At 44.1% G+C, this 22,422-nt stretch overlaps 1 protein-coding gene across 4 annotated transcripts in view; it reads left to right on the forward strand.

Moving 5' to 3' along the window:
* zbtb7c (zinc finger and BTB domain containing 7C) overlaps positions 1-19,328 on the forward strand; it is a 266,111-nt gene extending 246,783 nt beyond the window's left edge. For all 4 annotated transcript variants that reach the window (XM_078552824.1, XM_078552826.1, XM_078552823.1 and 1 more), the window contains one exon: positions 18,131-19,328. In XM_078552824.1, coding sequence (XP_078408950.1) covers positions 18,131-18,767 — 637 coding nt within the window. In that variant the 3' untranslated portion in view covers positions 18,768-19,328. The remainder of the gene's footprint in view (positions 1-18,130) is intronic.
* Positions 19,329-22,422: the final 3,094 nt, after the last annotated feature.

Genomic DNA, 22,422 nt, shown 5'->3' on the forward strand with positions numbered 1-22,422 from the left:
TATAACGTTTTACCCGCTGGCCGCAATGGCAGCTTTTCGTCCCAATCCTACCCAGGGTAATACTCTGGGTACTCACTAATCATGCATTCCAGGGAAACGCGCCGTTTTGATGGCGGTAGGCTCTCATTTGCCTGCAACACCATCACCTCACTGCTTTCTCACATCGAGTGCCATATTTAAAGTCAGCCGCATGCACACCTCTCCGTGCTTCCAGCCCAGGACAGCTGCACAGGGGACATGGCCCCAAAAGGCAAGACGACTGCAGCCCCCCCTGATTCAGCATCCCTATAATGCTTTTTGGATGCTGTGGAGGCCCTTCTACCCCTTCTTTGGCCACAGGAGGTCCAGCAATCTCACCACTCCAGCTTGGTAGGTAATGGCAGTGGTGATCAGTGCCAATGCTGCATGGAAGAGGTTGGCCATCCAATGCCGAAAGAGGATGAATGATCTCATCCATGCCATCTCATCGCTCTAAACACACACTCAAGCCCATCACACATTCATTGGCATCTCACTCACTGCCAGTTCAAGTGACATCACCACTCACTCTCTCAGACACACCCTCGCCTCTCCATCTGGCCTCATCTCCTGTGGAGACTGCCTCCTCAGCCCTCACCGTCTTGAGGTCACTTGCACAGATCAAAATGTGCCCCCACACACACCCTGGGATGTCTCCTTCTGCAGTACAGCCCTCACCAAGAGCCTCCTCCCTTGCCTGAGGCCTCTTCTCCCCCTTCCCCAAACAAGCCATAGCCCTGCAGCCATTGAAAAGCCTCCCACATATGGCTGATCTAGTAGGTAGAAACCTGCCCGTGAACCCCACTAAAAGTGATGTGGTGCTGTCTGTGAAGCCTGGTGCTGATAACCATGAGTGCTGCCTGAAGCAAGGTAGGAAAACGAACCTCAAAGCCCTGGGCAAAGTGCAGCTCGCCAGGTGCACATCACTTACGTACAATTGTGAAACACACCTTTGTGCTCGGATGATCCACTGTTGGGATTCAGGTGAGCTGGGCTTATAATGATATTTTTATTATAATGAAGTTCCCAATGTCTGACAGCGGGAAACGTGGCCCGCAGAGCGGACAATAGCAAACTGGTTTCACAACGTCCTGAGACTGATTTTTGGCCATCTTGCCAAATTTCCCGCTCACACCACCAAACATGTCCACCGCCAACGGGCATGGAAAATTCTGCCTTTGGTCAAATACATGGGGACATTGTGATAGAAGAAAAACCCATGGAGGCATTTTAGATAATTTTAAAGATTGGAACCACTTCAAAAAGGAAAGGATATTTTAGATATACTAGTTATACAATTGTATAAGATGAAATATAGGGGCTTAGATAGAAAGTTTATTGATGGGAGTGGGTGAGGCAGAGACCATTGTGTGTTTTAAGGGAAGATAAAGATTTGAAGCAGAGGATTATGCAGTTATAGAAAGGAGCAGAGCTGTGATCTTAGTTTTGGATTGCAATAGCAAAGAGTTAACAGTATTGAAATCTTGGGTAAGGGCAATGGACAGTGAACAATGGACAGCTGGTCTAGGAGATTGCTTGACCAGTCTGAAAATGTAGGATTGGTACCAGGAATTGAGGATTAGTCATTGATTTATATATTTATATAGGCAGAAACATAATGAAGGGGAAAAGTCTTAGAAATAGAGCATGTTGAAGAAAAGTAAGAATTCTGGATTTAGGATAGAAAAGTAGCCCTCTTTTCCCAATTAAAAAAAATGAAAAGCCAATTTATTAAAAAGTTTTAGACTCCATCTTTTAATTGCTATATTTTTGCTACTTTCTTCCACTACACTTCTTTTTTGGTATAGGATATGAACAAATATAAAAAATTTCAATCAAGCATAGATCATTGATTGGCAAATCAGAGTTGTCCACTGTGCTGTTGAACCATAAAGGCTAGAAAGGACCCAAGTTCAATTCCTCATGTGTGCAAAGCTAACTGATTCTAATCTAGAACGAAGGTGGCACGTTGCAATTGCATTATCAGTAGGCTGGAAAGGGGAATAAAAACCCTGTCAAGGTCCTTTAATGACCATTAATTAGGCCAGTGAAAGACTAGAGGAACTAGACTGAAAATGCTCCTCCCAGTTTTTCATGAATTTTGTAAAAATTCTGACAGGGTGCATGATCCCTTCTTTAGATATTTAAACTGGGCCAACGCTCTTTTATATGTGAGATTAAAGCAAAATACTGTGGACGCTGGAAATCTGAAACAAAAACAAAAATAGCTGGAAAAACTAAGCAGGTCTGACAGCATCTGTGGAGTTAACCTTTCGAGTCCGTATGACTCTTCATCAGAACTAAAGAGAAATAGAAATGTGGTGAAATATAAGCTGTTTAAGGGGAGTTGAACAGGTGAAGCTGGATAGAGGGCCAGTGATAGGTGGAGGCAAGAGATTGCCAAAGATGTCATAAACAAAAGGTCAAAGGGGTGTTGACGGTGGTGATATTAGCTAAAAGATGTGCTAATGGTGACATTAAGGGTAGAAAGCAGGATGAGCAAGAGACAGATGGCCCTAGTGGGGGTGGGGTGGGAGGAGGGGATCGAAATAGGCTAAAAGATGGGGGTAAAACAATATGGAAATAAATTGTAAAAATAATAATAGAAATAGGTGGGAAAAGAAAAATATATATATATATTATAATAATTATTAGAAAAAAGGAGATAAAAAAGGGATGAGGATGGAGGAGAGAGTTCATGATCTGAAGTTGTTGAACTCAATGTTAAGTCCGGAAGGCAGTAAAGGCTAATCAGAAGATGAGGTGCTGTTCCTCCAGTTTGCGTTGAGCTTCACTGGAACTTTGCAGCAGGCCAAGGACGGACATGTGGGCATGAGAGCAGGGTGGTGCGTTGAAATGGCAAGCGACAGGGAGGTCTGGGTCATGCTTGCAGATAGACCAAAGGTGTTCCGTAAAGCGGTCACCCAGTCTGCATTTGGTCTCTCCAATGTAGAGGAGACCACATTGGGAGCAGCGAATGCAGTAGCCTGAACCGAGGGAAGTGCAAGTGAAGTACTGCTTCACTTGAAAGGAGTGTTTGGGCCCTTGGACGGTTGAGGAGGGGGGAAGTAAAGGGACAGGTGTTGCACCTTCTGCGGTTGCATGGGAAGGTGCCGTGGGAGGGGGTTGAGGTGTAGGGGGTGATGGAGGAGTGGACAGGGTGTCCTGGAGGGAACGGTCCCTACGGAATGCCGCCGGTGGGGTGAAGGGAAGATGTGTTTGGTGGTGGCATCATGCTGGAGTTGGTGGAAATGGCGGAGGATGATCCTTTGAATGCTGAGGCTGGTGAGGTGATAAGTGAGGACAAGGGGGACCCTATCATGGTTCTGGGAGGGAGAGGAAGGTGTGAGGGCGGATGCGCGGGAGATGGGTCGGACACGGTTAAGGGCCCTGTCAACCACCATGGGTGGAAAACCTTGGTTAAGGAAGAAGGAAGACATGTCAGAAGAACTGTTTTTGAAAGTGGCATCATCAGAACAGATGCAACGGAAGCGAAGGAACTGAGAAGATCGGATGGAGTCCTTGCAGGAAGCAGGGTGTGAGGAGCTATAGTCGAGGTAGCTGTAGGAGTCGGTGGGCTTGTAATGAATATTAGTGGATAGTCTATCGCCAGAAATTGAGACAGAGAGGTCAAGGAAGGGAAGGGAAGTGATGGACCATGTGAAAGTGATGGAGGGGTGGAAATTGGAAGCAAAATTAATAAATTTTTCCAGGTCCAGACGAGGGCATGAAGTGGCACCGATGCAGTCATTGATGTATTGGAGAAAGAGTTGTGGGAGGGGGCCTGAGTAGGACTGGAACAAGGAATGTTCCACATACCCCATCAAGAGACAGGCATAACTGTGGCTAATGCAGGTACCCATGGCCATACCTTTTATTTGGAGGAAGTGAGACGAGTTTAAGGAGAAATTGTTCAGTGAGAGAACAAGTTCAGCCAGACGGAGGGGAGTGGTGGTGGATGGGGATTGTTCGGGCCTCTGTTCAAGGAAGAAGCGGAGAGCCCTCAGACCATCCCGATAGGGGATGAAGGTGTAGAAGGATTGGACGTCCATGGTGAAGAGGAGGCGGTTGGGGCCAGGGAACTGGAAATTGTTGATATGAAGTAGAGCATCAGAGGAATCGTGGATGTAGGTGGGAAGAGATTGGACAAGGGGAGAGAGAATGGAGTAAGGATGTCAAGAAATGAGTTCCGTGGGGCAGGAACGGGCTGACATGATTGGTCTGCCGGGACAGCCCTGTTTGTGGATTTTGGGTAGGAGGTAGAAATGGGCTGTGCGAGGTTTGGAGACTGAGGTTGGAAGCTGTGGAGGGAAGATCTCCAGAGGAGATGAAGTCAGTGACAGTCCTGGAAACAATGGCTTGATGTTCAGTGATGAGGTCATGGTCCAAGGGTAGGTAGGAGGAAGTGTCTGCAAGTTGGCGCTCAGCCTCTGCGAGGTAGAGGTCAGTATGCCAGACAACAACAGCGCTACCCTTGTCAGCAGGTTTGATGACAAAGTCAGGGTTGGACCTAAGAGAATGGAGTGCAACAAGTTCAGAAGGAGACAGGTTAGAGTGGGTGAGAGGAGCAAAGAAATTGAGATGACTGATGTCACGCCGACGGTTCTCAATAAAAAGATCAAGAGCAGGTAAGAATCCAGAGGGAGGGGTCCAGGTGGAGGGAGAATATTGGAGGCGTGTGAAAGGATCTTTTGAATGCAGGGAGGACTCCTGCCCAAAGAAGTGAGCACGGAGACGAAGGCGGCAGAAGAAGAGTTCAGCATCATGCCGAGCCCGAAATTCATTGAGGTGAGGGCGTAAGGGTATGAAACTGAGTCCTTTGCTGAGCACTAAGCGTTCAGCATCAGAGAGGGGAAGGTCAGGGGGTATGGTGAATACACGACCAGGGCTGGGATTAGATTTTATATGTGGCTGTCAAGGAAGCCTAAGAAACAACAGAGCATTACGATGGCAACTATGCCCCCACCTCATACCAGGACCTGCTCCCCACCCCCGCTTCCCAGAAATTGGGAAAATGTAGCAGTTTTACACCTGAAAAATGGTATAACACATACAAATTCCTTGCCCAAGTTGTTCTAGATCATGAACAGATGGATTGTGGCATATTTCCAAAACCATGGCTAAAAGACCGAAAGTGATATTTCAAGCTTTTATGATAAGCTTGGGACTGGAAAAATTAAACAATTATTTTAATTCACCATCTTCTACAGAATACTAAAATTTGGGCCAAGCTGCACAATGTTGAGTGGTAATGGAGGCTGCTTGTAGTTGATGAAAACATTAAAGTGTGAGAGGAGGACCCTGGGGTAGGCAGTCAGCCAGCAGCGCCTAGAGGAGAGTGCAAGAGGAGGACCCTGGGACAAGCAGTCAGCAGCACCTAGAGGAGAGTGCGAGAGAAGGACCCTAGGACAGGCAGTCAGTAGAACCTACAGGAGAGTGCGAGAGGATGACCCTGGGACAGGCAGTCAATAGCACCTAGAGGATCTAGCATCTGGTCTATACTCAAGTAGGAGTGAAATAAAAGCAAGAGTCCAAATTCTCTTTAGCTAAGATATGTCTGGGGAGTTCAGTCCCGTGATTTGCACATCCTGCGCTATGTGGGAAATTCTATACACTCCTGGTGGTCTGGATAACCATGTGTGCAGGAGGTACCTCTGGCTGGAGCAACTCGAGCTCCGGGTTTTGAAGTTTTTGCGGCAGCTGAGGGCCACTACAATGCATTCACAAGGCAGAGAGGGAATGGGTGACGGCCAGACAGAAGAAGGGGACCAGGCAGGTAGTGAGGGTATCCCCTGAGTGCATCTTGTTCACAAACCGTTTATCGGCCTTGGAAAGCGGTGAGAGTGATGGTTCCTCTGTGGAGGCCAACCAGAGCCTAAGCCATGGCACTGTCCAGCTGCTCAGTGGGGGAGGAAGAAATGTAAAAGGGCAGTAGTGGTAGGGGATTTGCTAGTGAGGGGAGTAGACAAGCGCTTCTGTGGCTGTAGACGTGACTCCAGGATGGTATGTTGCCTCCTGGTGCCAGTTTCAAGGATGTCACAAAATGGCTACATGGCATTATGAAGGGGGAGGGTGAACAGCCAGAGCTTGTGGTCTATGTTGGGACCAATGACATGGGAAGAAAGAGAAATGAGTCTGCAAGCAGACTTTTGGGAGTTAGGTAGGAAATTGAAAAGCAGGACTTCAAAGCTGTCATCTCCGGATTACTCCCAGTGCCATGCAGTAGTGAGTATAGGAACAGAAGGAGAGAGCAGATGAATGCGTGGTTGGAGAGATGGTGTAGCAGGGAGGGCTTTAGATTCCTGGGGCATTGGGACCATTTCTGGGGGAGATGGGACCTGTACAAGTTGGACGGGTTACATCTGAACAGGAACAGGACCAACATCCTTGCGAGGAGATTTGCTAATGCAGGGGAATGGGATCTTGCAAAATAGTTCAGAGGGGAGAGAAGCTAAGATGGAATTAGAAGTTAAAATGCTAGTAAGTGAGTCTGGAAGGCAGAGGAAACATAGGCTAGAGTTTAGCAAGGCTAAATGAAATATATTTTAATGCAAGGAGCCTGAGCAATAAGATAGACGAGCTGAAGGCACAGATGGGCACTTGGGAGTATGATATCATAGCTATGACCGAGACTTGGCTAAAAGAAGGGCAGGATTGGTAGCTCAACATTCCTGGTTTTGGGCATTCAGACGAGATAGATGGGGGAATAGAAGAGGCGGGGGGGGGTGGTCACAATGTTGATTAAGGAATCAATTGTAGCAGTGAGGAGGGATGATATCTTGGAAGGATCATCAAATGAGGCCATATGGGTAGACGTAAAAAACACAAAAGGGGCAAACATGCTGTTGGGTGTGTGCTATAGGCCACCAAACAGTCAAGGAGAGATAGAGGATCAAATATGTAATCAAATTTCAGAGAAGTGTAAGAATAATTAGACAGTAATAGTAGGGGCTTTTAACTACCCAAATATTAACTGGGATGGTTTTAGTGTGCAAGGTAGGGAGGAAGAAAAATTCATAAGTTGCATCGAGGAGAAATTTTTTAGCCAGCACGTAGAAAGCCCAACAAGGGAGGGAGCAGTTCTGGACCTAAAATTCAGAAATGATTCTGGGCAGGTAGAAGGCGTATCAGTAGGGGAGCATTTTGGAGATTGTGACCATAACTCAGTTAGGTTTATGATAGTTATGGAAAAGGATAAGGTTGGGCCAGGAATAAAAGTTCTAAACTGGAGAAAGGCTAGTTTTACTAAGATGAGATATGATTTGGCCCAAGTGGACTGGGAGCAGCTTCTTACAGATAAAACTGTGTCAGAGCAGTGGGAGGCATTCAAGGAGGAAATAGCGAGAGTACAGGCAAATATGTTCCCATGAAGACAAAGTGGGGACCATGTCCGGAGATCCCTGGATGTCAAGTGACATAAAGGTTAGGATTAAGAAAAAAAAGAGAAGCTTATGGCAGATACTGAGGGCTCAATACAGCAGAGTCCCTAGAGGAGTATAAAAAGTGCAGTGGGGGAACTTAAAAAAGATATTAGTAAAGCTAAATGAGTGCATGAGAAAGCATTGGTGGGTAGAATAAAGGAAAACACAAAGGGGTTTTTTAAATATGTAAAGAGCAAGGGAATAATTAGGGAAAGAATAGGGCCAATTAGGGACCATAGAGATAATCTGTGTGTGGACCCAAAAGACATGGGTACTGCCCTCAATGAATACTTTGCATCGGTCTTCACAAAGGAAAAGGACGACACAGATATAGACATCAGGATGGAGGACTGTGAAATAATAGAGGAAATTAACAGAGAGAGAGGAGGTACTAGCGGGTTTAGCAGCCTTAAAAGTGGATAAATCCTCAGGCCTGGATGAGATGAATCCCAGGCTGTTGAGGGAGGCAAGGGAAGAGATATCTGGGGCCCTGGCAGTAATTTTCAAATCCTCTCTGGTCACAAGCGAAGTGCCAGAAGACTGGAGGATTGCAAATGTTGTCCTTTTTAAAAAAGGGAGAAAGGGATGGACCAGGAAATTACAGGCCAGTCAGGTGGGCAGAGCAGTGGCAAATGGAAATTAACCCAGAAAAGTGTGAGGTAATGCGCTTGGGGAGGGCTAACAAGGAAAAGGATTACATTATGAATGGTAGGATCCTGGAATGTACTGAAGATCAAAGGGACCTTGGTGTGCATATCCACAGATCCCTGAAGGTAGCAGGGCACATAGATAAGGTAGTTAAGAAGGTATATGGGATACTTGCTTTTATTAGCCGAGGCATAGAATACAAGAGCAGGGATGTTATGCTGGAACTGTATAAAATGCTGGTTAGGCCACAACTGGAGCAGTTCTGGTCACCACCTTATAGGAAAGATGAGATTGCACTGAAGAGGGTGCAGAGGAGATTTGCCTGGGCTGGAAGGTCTGAGCTATGAGGAGAGAATGGATAGGCTGGGGTTGTTTTCCTTAGATCAGTGAAGGTTAAGAGGGGACCTGATAGAGGTGTATAAGATTATGAGGGGCATAGATAGGGTGGATAGGAAGGCACTCTTTCCATTAGTAGAGGGATCAATAACCAGGGGACATAGATATAAAGTAAGAGGTAGAAGGCTAAGAGGGGAGTTGAGGAGAAATGTTTTCACCCAAAGGATGGTTGGAGTCTGGAACTCACTGCCTGAAAGGGCGGTTGAGTCAGAACCTCTCATAACATTTAAGAAGTATTTAGACATTCACTTGCGTTGCCATAGCATTCAAGACTATGGGCCAAGCACTGAAAAATGGGATTAGTGTAGTCAGATCTTTGTTGACCAGCGTGGACACAATGAGCCGATTGGCCTCCATCTGTACTGTAAACGTCTATGGGCCTATAAAAAGTAGGAATCTTTCTTTAGAGAAGTTAGAAATCAGAAAATAATTGCTGTCTCTCGGAGTAGTGAGCAGACGCCCAGAAAAAATGCTATGCCAATTTACACGTTTAAAAAATAAGACCATAAGACCATAAGACATAGGAGCAGAAATTAGGCCATTCGGCCCATCGAGTCTGCTCCGCCATTCAATCATGGCTGATAAGTTTCTCAACCCCATTCTCCCGCCTTCTCCCCGTAACCTTTGATCCCCTTACCAATCAAGAACCTATCTATCTCGGTCTTAAGTACACTCAATGACCTGGCCTCCACAGCCTTCTGTGGCAATGAATTCCATAGATTCACCACTCTCTGGCTAAAGAAGTTTCTCTGATGGATAACTATCCATTAATAGAAGAATTAAAGTTTATAAGGATAAAGGCAATTAAATTCGCTATGGTGGAACTTTTCAGGCCCTTTGGGAATAGGCTGATAGACGGGAAGGCTGGTAAAATGGCACAGGAAGCCATCAGGAGGATGGGGAGGGGTGGGGGGGGCGGGGCGGTGTCTGCCAAGCTACCGTGCCATTTTGCCAGAGACAGGAAAGATGGCGGTTTGGATGCCTGCCGGCAAGCTGAGTCACTTAAGCTAGTAACCAATTAAGGGCCACTTCCTGCCACCATGAGCATTTTGTCCACCCTCTGGGTGAAAACATTTTTCCTCAACTCCCCTCTTAGTCTTCTACCTCTTACCTTAAATCTATGCCCCCTGGTTATCGACCCCTGTACTAATGGAAAAGGTACCTTCCTATCCACCCTATCAATGCCCCTCATAATTTTATACACCTTTATCAGGTCCCTTCTCAACCTTCGCTGCTCCAAGGAAAACAAACCCAGCCTATCCAATCTCTCCTCATAGCTCAGACCTTCCAGCCCAGGCAGCATCCTGGTAAATCTCCTCTGCACCCTCTCCAGTGCAATTGCATCTTTCCTATAATGTGGTGACCAGAACTGCACAAAGTGCTCCAGTTGTGGCCTAACCAGCGTTTTATACAGTTCTAGCATAGCCTCCCTGCTCTTGTATTCTATGCCTCGGCCACGTGGGGAGACTGCCAGGTGAAATCTGGAGGCCTCCCAGAGCAGGCTCTGAGAGCGTGTCCTTCTTCTTTATGGACCTTGGAGATGTCCCTTGGTGGTAATGGCACTGCCGGTGCCATCGCGGGCCTGCCTGCCTGACGCCAACCCCACTTCCCTGTCTTCTAGGGCACCCAGCCATTGAGGCATGCTCTTCCTGCAGCTGCAGCTTCAGCAATGGTCACAGCTAGCAGTGGTTTTGCTGAGCTGCTGCCCATATGATTGGTCCCAGATCCCAATACCCAGAGAAGCGGGGCCACCTCCCACATTCGGCCCCTGCTGCAGGAATTCTGCCAGAAAATTCAGCCCTATGGAACATGATGGTTCATATTCTTTTAGGAACATAGATGAATCACCTTTTGAATGCAAATACTTAGTCCTAAAGGTGCATTTTAAGATTCACTTAATGTTGTGGAGATTTTCTCAACTTTCTTTGGGGGTTCTGGAGAAATTTCGTAGACCTTTTACCTTGAAATGTTACTTTTAATTAGTTGATGCCCTTCACTTGAGTGGAGTCAATGAAGTGGAAATTATATGTCCTCTGAGGAGAGTATCAGCTGGATAGGTCTGATGATCTTTTTATTTCCTTTTACTTTCATAAAATATTGTTTCCTCCAGATTTGAGAGATTGACCTAGGCTTTTGTAAATGGTGGACATAATGGCCAGAATTTTCCCGTCGGCGATTTGGGGGCGGGGCCCACTCGCCAAGGGGAAAATGACGCGGGATGACGTCGGGAGGAATCCCCGACATCATCCCGGTCCATTTAACTTTTTAGGAAGGCGGACGGACAGCAAAATCAGCTATTTGCCCGCCGACCTGTCAATGGCCAATTGAGGCTATTGACAGGATCATTAAGCTCATTGAAAGACCTGCCCGTCCAACCTTAAGGTTGGTGGGCATGCCAGGAGCCCCAGCGGGCTACTGAAAAAAGATAAAACCTCATCCACTGGTGGGATGAGGTTTCATCTCAGTTTTTAAGAAGTTTATTAAAGTTTCACTCATATTTATTAACATGTCCCATCTCGTGTGACAGTATCACATGAGGGGGACGTGTTAATAATGTTTTTCTTTCTCTATTTTTAAAGTTTTTTAAACATTCAGCGCTCTCCCTGAGACAGCACTTAGTCTCAGGGAGCAGTGCACTCTTTCGCGCGCATGCGTGAAGAGCGCACTTTGACAGATGGGGAATCCCTCTCCCCCCCCACCTCACCTCCCCCACAATGGAAGCGCATAGCACTTCCTGTCGGGCAGGCTGCTGGGTGGGCCTTAATGGGCCCGCCCACATAAAATGGCGGTCGGCCCTGTTTCGGCGGCAGAGTTCGGCTGCCCGTCTGCCGCCGAGCCAGTGGGGCCCGCCTGCCCATCAAGGTCAAAATTCTGGCAAATAAGTTTGAGGAGCAGATAATGTTTGTAACATTTTGGCAAGGTTTTAACATACAAGATTGTGTTTCAAATGAAGAATCTTAGTATTTAAGTGTGCAGAACTTGACTATAAATTCACCGTATGTCCCAAGTTAAACTATCTGAAGTTAGTTGGTGAATGAGAACTAATGTGCCTGTGCAAATACTCCAAAAAGTTTAGCAGCTTCCTATGCTCGGATGTAACCTATGCTGAGGCCATTAGGAGACCTTTGCAACACATTATAAGAGTTCAATGTTTGGAGACTTTATTAGAGATCAATGCTTGCTGGCCCAACTACAGGATATTATTTTATTTACTTGGTATTGGGTTATTTTTGCTGAAATTTTGATTGTTAGTAGAGTCTCTGAGAAATGCTTGGTGCTGACTAGGCTTGGTGAAATGTGACACGGATCATAACATAATTTGTAGTTTCCCGTGAGTTGTAGTCTCGAGATGTAAACGTCGATGGTGAGGCTGGAAGTTATTGCCCATTCGCAGTTGCCTTATCACAGATTGATACAACTGAGTGGCGAGCTAGGTCACTCCAAAGAATCAACCACATTGGTGTAGGACTGAAGTCACTTGAAGGCCATATAGAATAAGAATGAGATTTTCTTTTTTAAAGCATATTAATGATCAGTTGTGTTTTTACAATAACCTGGCAACTTCATTGTCCATGTTTTCCATATTATTTTTAAACTGAGTTCAAACTCTTAAACTTCTTTGGTGGGAATTGACTTCACAATCCCTGGATTATTATTGTAGGCCTCTGGATCACAAGTTCAGTAACATAGGGCTGGATTTAACGCTTCCCTTGCCAGCGAGTTTCCAGTGGGTAGCCTGCCTGCTGCCTACCTGCCTGCTCTTGCCTCCTCCAAAATTATACCAGCAGTGAGGGTGGTATCAGGTGGCCCACCTACCAGGCCAATTGAAGCTCTCAATTAATACCAATTTAAGGCCCTCATCCCGCCACTGCAGACATTTAACCAATGGCAGGAGAGGTTCACACTAAGTGGCCAACCCTCGGGTTTCCCTGTGTGAGCTGGTGGTGGGTGAGGGATTGGGGAGTTTTCCCTCATTAACTGTGCCCGGGCCAAGGGTTCCCTCAAGGTGTAACCCCCCACTCCCCACTGCCAGGGTTGCCCTTCCCCCATGGCCTTTTGAACTCCAGTCCCTACCCACTTACCGATGCCCAAACAGTTACAAAGCTCCTATCCATCACAGTTAACCTCCTCACCACCCGAGTGCGGTACCGGCAGTGGCCACCGCTCCTGCTGGCGCAACCAGTACATTGAGAGGTGCCAGCCTCTGATTGGCCAGCAGCTCTCTGAGGCAGGGTTTCCTGTCCCTGAGAAGCGAAAATCACACTTTCAGCGTAATGGCTGCAAGCCAGCCGTTCTTCCCTTGGGCAGGCTTCCCCACCCCCCCCAAACGACCTTTAGGCCAGAGGGTGGGGAGAGGGACCACGACACCCCCTATAATTCAGCTCATAATCACACACTACAATATTCATAAAAGGTTTAAAGTGCACTCTTCTGTAAATTCATATTTTAAATTAGGAGTTTTATTACAATAATGAGGAATGATATTTTCTTTTCTTTACATTTCAACATTTGAGCTGAAATCTGTTTGGGAAATCAATAGTACATCTCTAAGACCCAACACAGTATTGCAAATGACAAGTTGCATAATTTTAATTTATTAAAATCAAACCTGAAAACTTTGGAAATGTGTTCCTTATATTTAAAATCTGTATTGCTGGCTGTAAATTCTGCTTTACTGCATCCAAGATCTAAGATAGCACCATGATAAGTAATTCAAGTACAGTTAGAAAGGGTTTGTTGTATCAATTGACATTGAACTAAATTTAGAAAATGAATGTTTTTTTTGAAAGAGGGTACCATCCTGATTTGCGCCTGTTCAAAGTTGCTGCACTTTGCTTTCAATAATTTACGCCTGTGCTTCATATTCAATTTAATGTACTTATGGGCGTATTTGTGGGTGGGTGACGTAGATAAAAAGATTGAGCAAACGTGAATAAATGCCACTGTATATTAATACAAAACAAAATACTAAGCTAAACGTAAAGCCCTTCAATTCAGGGGAACTAGGATGGGCAATAAATGCCAGCCATGCCCGCATCTTGAGTCTATTTTTTTTCAAATTACTAGGTGGTTGTGGAACCGTGCTGCAGCATGAGGGAGAAAATTGAGGGAGGGTCAGCTGATAGTAGCCTATTGGTTACAAGATTTGAAAGGTTGTGTTCTACAACAGACACTAGGAACAAGACAAAACACTTAAAGTTATCTGCCATGTTTACTGTGCAAATTACGTTAATCTTTTATTTGGTAAATCATGCAACATTATGTTCAGATTCCAGGTCTTCCTGCATCATCTGTTAGATCTTTTGTGATTCCTCACAACATTTAACAAGTATTTTGATGAGCGCTTGAAACATCATAACATACAGGGCTACTGGCCAAGTGCTGGAAAATGGGATTAGAATAGATAGGTGCTTGATGGCCAGCATGGACATGATGGGCCGAAGGGCCTGTTTCTGTGCTGCATAACTTTATGACTGAGAAGCATCAGTCCAGCTTGTGGCTGTTTCTACTGATACAATGAATGCCATTTCTTGATTGAATAGTTGCCTGATAGGTGTGGACCATGTTTCCTCCCTGCATCAATTTTCCCTTTCTAATAGCTGAGACCAATTTCCTGCTGTAGTTAACAATCTAGTAGTCCAGGGCTTGGGGTGTCTTGTGGAACAGTAGTAGCATCCCTGTCTCTGAACCAGAAGCTCCAGGTTCGAGTTCCACTCTGGACTTGATGGTCACGGAAGGTGTGTTCGTGGTGTGTCCAAACAGGTTGATTGTAAACCTGCAAATCCTTCCAATACACCTATGGCAAGCAATAAATGTTTGCTGGTTAGCTATAACCTATAGAAGGCAACGGCAAACAACTGCAAAGCAGTGGATACAAAATTGGCTGAAAAATAGGAAACAGAGAGTAATGATTAGTGGATATTTTTCAGGCTGGAAGAAGGTTTGTAGTGGAGTTCCCCGGGGTCAATATATGGACCCTTGCTGACCCTGACATATATTAATGATCTAGATCTTGGTGTGCAGGGGACAATTTCAAATTTTGCAGATGATACAAAGCTTGGGAGTGTTGTGAACTGCGAGGAGGATGGTGTAGAACTTCAAGAGAACATAGACAAGTTAGGGGAGTGGGCACATAGGTGGCAGATGAAGTTCAATGTGGAGAAATGTGAGGTGATGCATTTTGGGAGGAAGAACATGGACAGACAATATAAAATACAGGTTGAAATTTTGAAGGGGTACAGGAGCAGAAAGACTTAGGTGTATATGTGTATAGATCATTGAAGGTGGCAGGACAGGTGGAGAGAACAGTTAATAAAGCATATAGTATCCTGGGCTTTATTAATAGGGGCATAGAGTACAAGAGCAAGGAGGTTATGCTGAATTTATATAAGACACTCATTAGACCTCAGCTGGAATATTGTGTACAGTTCTGGGCACCATATTATAGGAAGGATGTGAACACATTGGAGAGAGTGCAGAACAGGTTTACAAGAATGGTTCCAGGGGTGAGAAACTTCAGCTATGAGGATGGATTAGAAAGGTTGGGTCTGTTCTCCTTGGAGAGAAGAAGGCTGAGAGGAGATTTGATAGAGATGTTCAAAATCATGAGGGGCCTGGACAGAATAGATAGGGAGAAGCTGTTCCCGCTCGTAAAAGGATCAAGAACGAGAGGGCACAGATTTAAAGTGATTTGCAAAAGAAGCAAGTGTGACATGAGAAAAAACTTTTCACACAACGAGTGGTTCGGGTCTGGAATGCACTGCCTGGAAGTGTGGTGGAGGCAGGTTCAATCGAGGCATTCAGGAAGGCATTCAATGATTATTTAAAGAGAAACAATGTGCAAGGGTACGGGGAGAAGGCAGGGCAAAGGCACTAGGTCATGATGCTCATTTGGAAAGCTGGTGCAGACATGATGGGCCGAATGGTCTCTTTCTGTGCCATTAAGATTCTGTGATTCTACAGTAACTTGCCAAGCATAACTGTGAACCAACCCATGGAAGTCCCTGGTCACCAATGCCCTCTTAGGGCATGGTACCTGAAGAGAGAGGGAAAGTTCAGGGCCAGCGTGTGGAATGAATTTTAGCTCTTTTGAAGGTCATCTATTTCAGCAGAAATTGTGCATAATGTACAAGTTGAATAACCATATTCAAATATTTCTGTGTGTGCATGTGTTCCGTCATACAGTTGATTGTTACAGCGAAATATTATTACCATGGATGATTAGTTTTTGCGGCTGGGATAAATTATTTATATATCTATATATATTATTTACTCTCAGTGCATGTGCCAAATCGCTCTGCGAGGTAAAGTGCTCAGTGTTTTGGGAGCTACTTCAGCTAGCAGCACAAATGGCTGAAACTTACAGTGCAGGTGTCAGTTTGGTCATACACAAGCTATATAGACAAGTGTTTAGGGGTTAAAATTTAGCTTAAGAGATCTTCAAATTTATTTTTAATTGAAACCCAGACCTGATTTGAGAATATCAAGCTTGCCAGCAATCAATCTCCCATTGTTCTATACTCAGTATGATTACAAGACAGCAAGGAGGGATTGAAATAATAATCCAGTTGTGACTTTTGAGGACTTACTGTGTGTGCATCATTATAGTAGGGCACAGAAAACGCTCAACAGTTCACAGAATAATTAACATTTCAATAAAATTAGAATATTTAGATTCTCAGACAACTTTTTACTTTATTAAAACACAACAAAGATTTCCTTCAATTAAGTCAATCAGTAGGGAGAGTTTGTGGAGCAAGGTTTGAATGCGTTTTTGATCAGTTAATTTACCTTTGAAACACAGCATCATGTTATGTTTTGGTTAACAATTTAACATGACAGGCAAAACTCTGTCTTGCCTTTCCACGAGTTCAGTATTTTCCTGGTAAAAATAACACATGGAAGAAATGAACACCCATGCCCTGGAGCTGAGTGTTTATCATTGCACATTATATCACATTCCATCTGTCAGCCATGTTTGAATGACACATTTTGATCCACAATATAAATGGGATCAACTGATCCAATATTAAGCATCAGACAAATATGTCAATTTATAATTGCTAAAAACTGCAGGTAGTTCATTAGTTGGGGAAATTCAAACTTGATTTAAATGTAAGTCTTGGCTACAGAGCTTTAGATTTATGCAAGTGTCACAGATTACAAATGCAATCAAATACATGATTTTGCACTTTTTTTTCAGTGACATGTTAAAATAGACCATGTCTTTAAGTGAGTGGCTGTCACCATTAATGCATGACGTCTGGTAATTCTGAAGTTAGAATAAAAAAGCATAAAACTAACAAAGGTTTGGGTTACTCTGGTTTTACTTTGAGAGAAGCCTTTGGCGACACCTGCCTGTAATTGTGCTTATTGCAAAAACTACCCTCAAGAGCCTTCCATTGAATCTTTACATGTGCAAGATCCTTTCTGCTTTCTGAGCATGTGCAAGCTATGGTGCCTTCACTGCCAAATATTTCCATCTGTGGCACTGCTAAGGCTTCAGCTGGTGTTTTATTTTTGTTTGTTTGAGTTGCAAGCCGCCAAGTATTAGCTTCCTGTGTGCCACAAACAGAATTAGTCACCTTTCTTCTCTACCACCCCTACCCCCATGTAGTTCACATATAACAGTTTATCTAATTTTAGAACTGTCATGCTGACTGTGCTATTTAGTGCAATTGATGCAGGACATTAACCCATTATTTCCCCAGATTAGAAATCAAACTAAGCATGCATTTATATTTATTTATTTCCTCCAAAGGGGCAACATATATTGGAGTATATTCAGTTTCTGCAGTCACCTGTTATAAATTATGTGTTTCTGAACTGCAATACCAATCCTTAGTAAAATTCAAAAATAGCATTTGATAAAATTTGGAAAATGCAAACTATTGAGTTACAGATTTTACCCCTTTTTAAATGAATCTTTTTAGGAAATCAGTGCTAGTTTGGTTCAGTTTTGTTGGTAGGGCATTTACTTCATGGGACTTCAGTACCTAACTTAAGCTGGCAGTCCAGTAAAGCACTGAAGTAGTGCTACATTGTCAGAGATGCCGTCCTTTGGATGAAACCTTAAACTAAAATCTCAAGTGACACTTCCAGTGGTTCAAATGGATGTTAAGGTTTCTTTTGCAGTATTCAAAGAAGATTGGGAGATTCTTTCAGTGTCTTGCCTTGTGTCTTTGGGATTTTGCTCATGCAGAACAGATGATTTTTGGCTACAGTAGCTTACCTATAGGACCAGGGACAATGGAAGATCCAGGGATTTAGACCATATTCCCTCCCATAAAAGTAAGATGCTCAGACTGTTTACAGGACCAATTGGTACCATTTAAAATCAAGAGGGCCTAAATTTGTAACACTCACATTGAAAATGTACTGAGAAAAATATTTTAGACCCCTACATGCTGCAGAGCAGAGCAATGAGATTAGAGTACATCGTGTCCAAAGAGAAAAGCTTTCCAGCAAGGCATACTGGACAGCGATTGAGGGAAGGAGCCCCTCTTTCTGGAGAAACATTGAAGGCACTATAGAAGCTTATAGGCATCTAAGTTAAGATAAACTGAGTCAGTCAGCGCAGACCATGAATTCTGTTCTATTGCATTGTGTTTCTCTCTGTGATGTCATGTTATTTCCTCTGTTTTCAGACAAGACAAGCTAAAGATTCATATGCGCAAGCATACCGGGGAAAGACCTTACACGTGCATTCATTGCAATGCCAGGTTTGTGCACAACTACGACCTAAAGAACCACTTGCGGATACACACAGGAATCCGTCCATACCAATGCGTACACTGCTACAAGAGCTTCACCCGCTCTGATCACCTGCATAGACACATCAAGAGGCAGAGCTGCCGCTTGCCACGACCTCGTCGGGGTCGTAGACCTGCCAGCTGGCACTCCACTAGCCTCCTCTACACACAGGGTGTCCCAATTCAGGACACGCATTCCAATGAAAATGGCACCAATATTCCACCCAGACAAGAGGATAGGCTTCTAAATGCAAGCAAGTTGAATGCAGGCAACCCTGAAAAGCACTTTAATGGAGATGTTCGAAATTCCAAGATCTTCATGAATGAAGCAGCAGCAAAGGCAAGAGAAAACCCCATGGCTAACATGTTGAACGGGAACCACATCATAGATGAAGGGGACAGAAGCATCTTTGCTTTTACCCTGTCTCACAATAATACTTTCTCTCACCTACCCCAACAGTACTATTCAACAGGTGATCCATGGGGCATGCGATTTAACCCTGCTGTCTCTATTCAGGAGGCGAGTAAGTAAAGAAGCAGAAGAGTAAGTTTGAAAGAAAAAGAAAATTATCAACTTCCATAGAAATGCCATTCCATAGTTTGATGTACACTTTCTGAACATGGAAATGAAACAAGATCCACCCTTTGAACTTTACATGTAAAATTTGTATGTGTAAAGCATCTTTAAACAAATAGTTTTACAGGCCACTGAATGATCTTGAAGTTGATCTATTATATAAAGTAAATGTATTTAAACCAAACAAAATCCAAAGAAGTTGCGTACTGTAGCCTACACAAACTTGAAACTGTCTTTCCTTTGCTGATGTTTTGTGGGAGAAGTGTTGTAATTATTTTTCTAATGTAATGTACTTTTTGTGACTCCTTTCTCTTCAGTAATTCAGATGAGCTTGCCTTGGCCAACATTGGCCTGCTCATTGAGGCAAAATATCAAAGTTTTCTCAGCTGTGTATCATCGGTTAGGTTACTGGATTTGTATTTGGTTTTATTTATTTAACTAAAAATACCCCCAAGTTATTCAGAAATTTATAAATGAAGGAATTGGATTATTTCTGATTATAAATGCCTAAAAATTGATAGTTTTATTGTATTTCTATGTGTGTATAGTATAATGTGCAAAGATCCTCTCCCAATTCCAAAATGGGGCAGTAGTACTTCATACTTTAAATTAATATTTAATCTTGTCACTGCAATCACTGTAGAAATAATGTAGCTTGAACTTGTATTTTTTAGAAATGTGGATAATAAGAACAGGGCCATTCAGCCCTTCAAGCCTGCTCCACCTTTCAGTTAAATCATGGCTGATCTGCACCTCAACTCCACTTACCTGCCTTTTGTTCCACGTCCCTTGATATCCTTCCCCATCAAAAATCTATCGGTCTCAATTGATAAGCATCCATGGTCTTTTGTTGAAGCAGGTCCCAGGTTTCTACCACCCTATGTGTGACAAGTGCTTCCTGGTTTCACTTTTAAATGCTAATTACTCTAATTTTAACATTATTCCTTCTTGCTCTGCATTTCCACACCAGAGAAAATAGTTTCTCCATATCAACCCTACTGAGTCCCTTTATTATTTTTATTCATTCACAGGATGTGGGCATCACTGGCTAACCAAGCATTTATTGCCCATTCCTAATTGCCCATGAGACAGTGATGGTGAGCTGCCTCCTTGAACCACTGTAGCCCATGTGGTGCGGGTACACTGCAGCAGGCAGCTCAGCACCACTTTCTCAAGAGCAATTAGGGATGGGCAATAAATGCTGGCCTAGCCAGTGACGCCCACATCCCATGAATGAATAAAAAAGAAAATAAAGGCACTCAATAGTGTTAATATGGAGAAACTATTTCCTGTAGTGGGGAAATGCAGAGCGAGAGGGAATTATCTTTAAAATTAGAGTAAATTATTTTATTATTATTGTATTACGAATATTTTAGATCGTCCTTCAAGTGTCAAATTCAAGGGAATACAAGCCAAGTTTATGCAACCTCTCCTCATAATTCAATGCTTTAAACCCTGGTATCATTCTGGAGAATCTGAGCTGTACCCCTTCCAAACATATCTTTCTTGAGATGTTGTTACAAAGTATCCTATCGAGGCAAGCTTACAGCTGTTACCTCCGTGCCACGGAATGAGATTTCCAGACTTAAAGTATTCACTTACAGATTTTCTTATGGAAGAATGTTATTCACAGACAACATAAACAGCAATATGAAGGCTGAATGAGACCACGTTTTACAGTTGCTGGAGCTCAACTGGAAGTTGGTCAACCCTCAGTCTTTACCTATCTCCCCTTAGTAATCAATTACAATTATACCCTTAACTTAAAAGACCATTATGTTATATCTCTACCACGGCCCCTTCCCCTGATTTACATTAGGTTCCACTAGCTCAACATCCCGAAAACAGTGAATAGAAGGCTCCATGGCACAGTTTCAGGACATAGACCTGCATCTTGGGTACACGCAATTAGCGGCCCAGAAGCGGATGTGAAATGCACTTCCACCCGTGATCAGATCCCAAGCGCAATCTCATGCTGGCTGGCCAATTAATGAGAAAGCCTCAGCGCTGCCAGGGTGGGGGGGGGGAACAGGAAGAGGGTGGGCATCGACAAAACTGAGGGTCTGGCTGGGTGCTTCTGGCAAGCTTCCTGAAGGCAGATAGCTGCTGCGAAGCTGCCTCGGGGAGCTGCAGACCTGGACAGATTATATGGCAAGAAAAAAATGTACCAAACTGTGTGTATGCAGCACAGTCAAGCACCCAACAACAGAACTCAAAAAACATCAGTAACCCCAGATATCATTTTTTATTGTATTTCACCCCAGACGTTTCATCCCACCCTGGATCAAGGTTTCAGCAAAAATATAAAGGCCACCTGCCCAATTGGTCCGTCTGCCAACCGTAAAATTGGACGTTGCATGTAAAATGATTTCAATTGCTTCCTTAATGGGCTCAATTGCCTGCTTAATTGTTGGCGGGCGTGCTTCCGACTGCCGCGCATGCCTGCCGTTTGAAATATCGCTTGAGTGCGCAATGGCATCGGGATGTGCACCCAACGTCTTCTTGCACAATTTCACGTCCTGTCGGGTCGGGCGCTCGCCCGCACAACCAGTGTAGAATTCTGGCCATAATCTATTTACAGGTACTGAAAAGGATAAGCATATAGTTTTGAACTAGATAGATGTCTCAATTAAAAGGTTTGCACTTCCAAATCTATCTTAGCAGACAACTGTGGGATCAGTCTTATAAATTTGACTGTCTACTTGACGTTCTCCGGATACTAGCAGTTTCAGCACATTTCTGGAGCTGTCTTTTAGGAGTAAAATGGAATCTTTATTTCAAAATGGAATAAGAATATAACTTCACTTAGCACTCCCTAACAGTTAGAACCATAGAAAAGTTACAGCACAGAAGGAGGCCATTCAGCCCATCTTGTCCATGCCAGCCCGAGGACACCCAGGTGCCCTTTCTAATCCCACCTTCCTGCACCCGGCCCATAGCCCTGCAGCTTACAGCACTTAAGGTGCAGATCCAGAGTTTAGAGTTTCTGCCGCTACCACCAATTTGGGCAGTGAATTCCAGACACCCACTACCCTCTGCATAAAAAAGTTCTTCCTCATGTCCCTACACCTCCTGACACTTTTCTTGAATCTATGTCCCCTGGTTCTAGAATTCTCCACCAAGGGAAACAATGTTATCCTGTCCACTCTATCTATTCCCCTCATGATTTTGTACACCTCAATCAAGTCACCTCTCAGCCTTCTTTGTTCCAGGGAAAATAACCCCAACCTATCCAATCTCTCTTCATAGCAACATTTTTCTAACCCTGGCAACATTCTTGTAAACCTCCTCTGCACTCTCTGCAGAGCTATTACGTCCTTCCTGTAATGTGGTGACCAGAACTGCACACAATACTCCAGTTGTGGCCTCACCAGTGTTTTATACAATTCCAACATTATATCCTTACTTTTATATTCTATACCTCTGCCAATGAAGGAGAGCATTCTTTACAACCTTGTCTACTTGAACTGCTGCCTTCAGGGACCTGTGTACTTGTACGCCAAGATCTCTCACTTCATCTATCCCTCTTAGTATATTCCCATTTATTGTGTAATCCCTGTAACTGTTTGACCTCCCTAAATGTATGACCTCACACTTCTCTCTGTTAAAA

The sequence above is a fragment of the Cetorhinus maximus genome, chromosome 1 (assembly GCF_964194155.1).
Source record: "Cetorhinus maximus chromosome 1, sCetMax3.hap1.1, whole genome shotgun sequence".
Taxonomy (NCBI): Eukaryota; Metazoa; Chordata; class Chondrichthyes; order Lamniformes; family Cetorhinidae; genus Cetorhinus; species Cetorhinus maximus.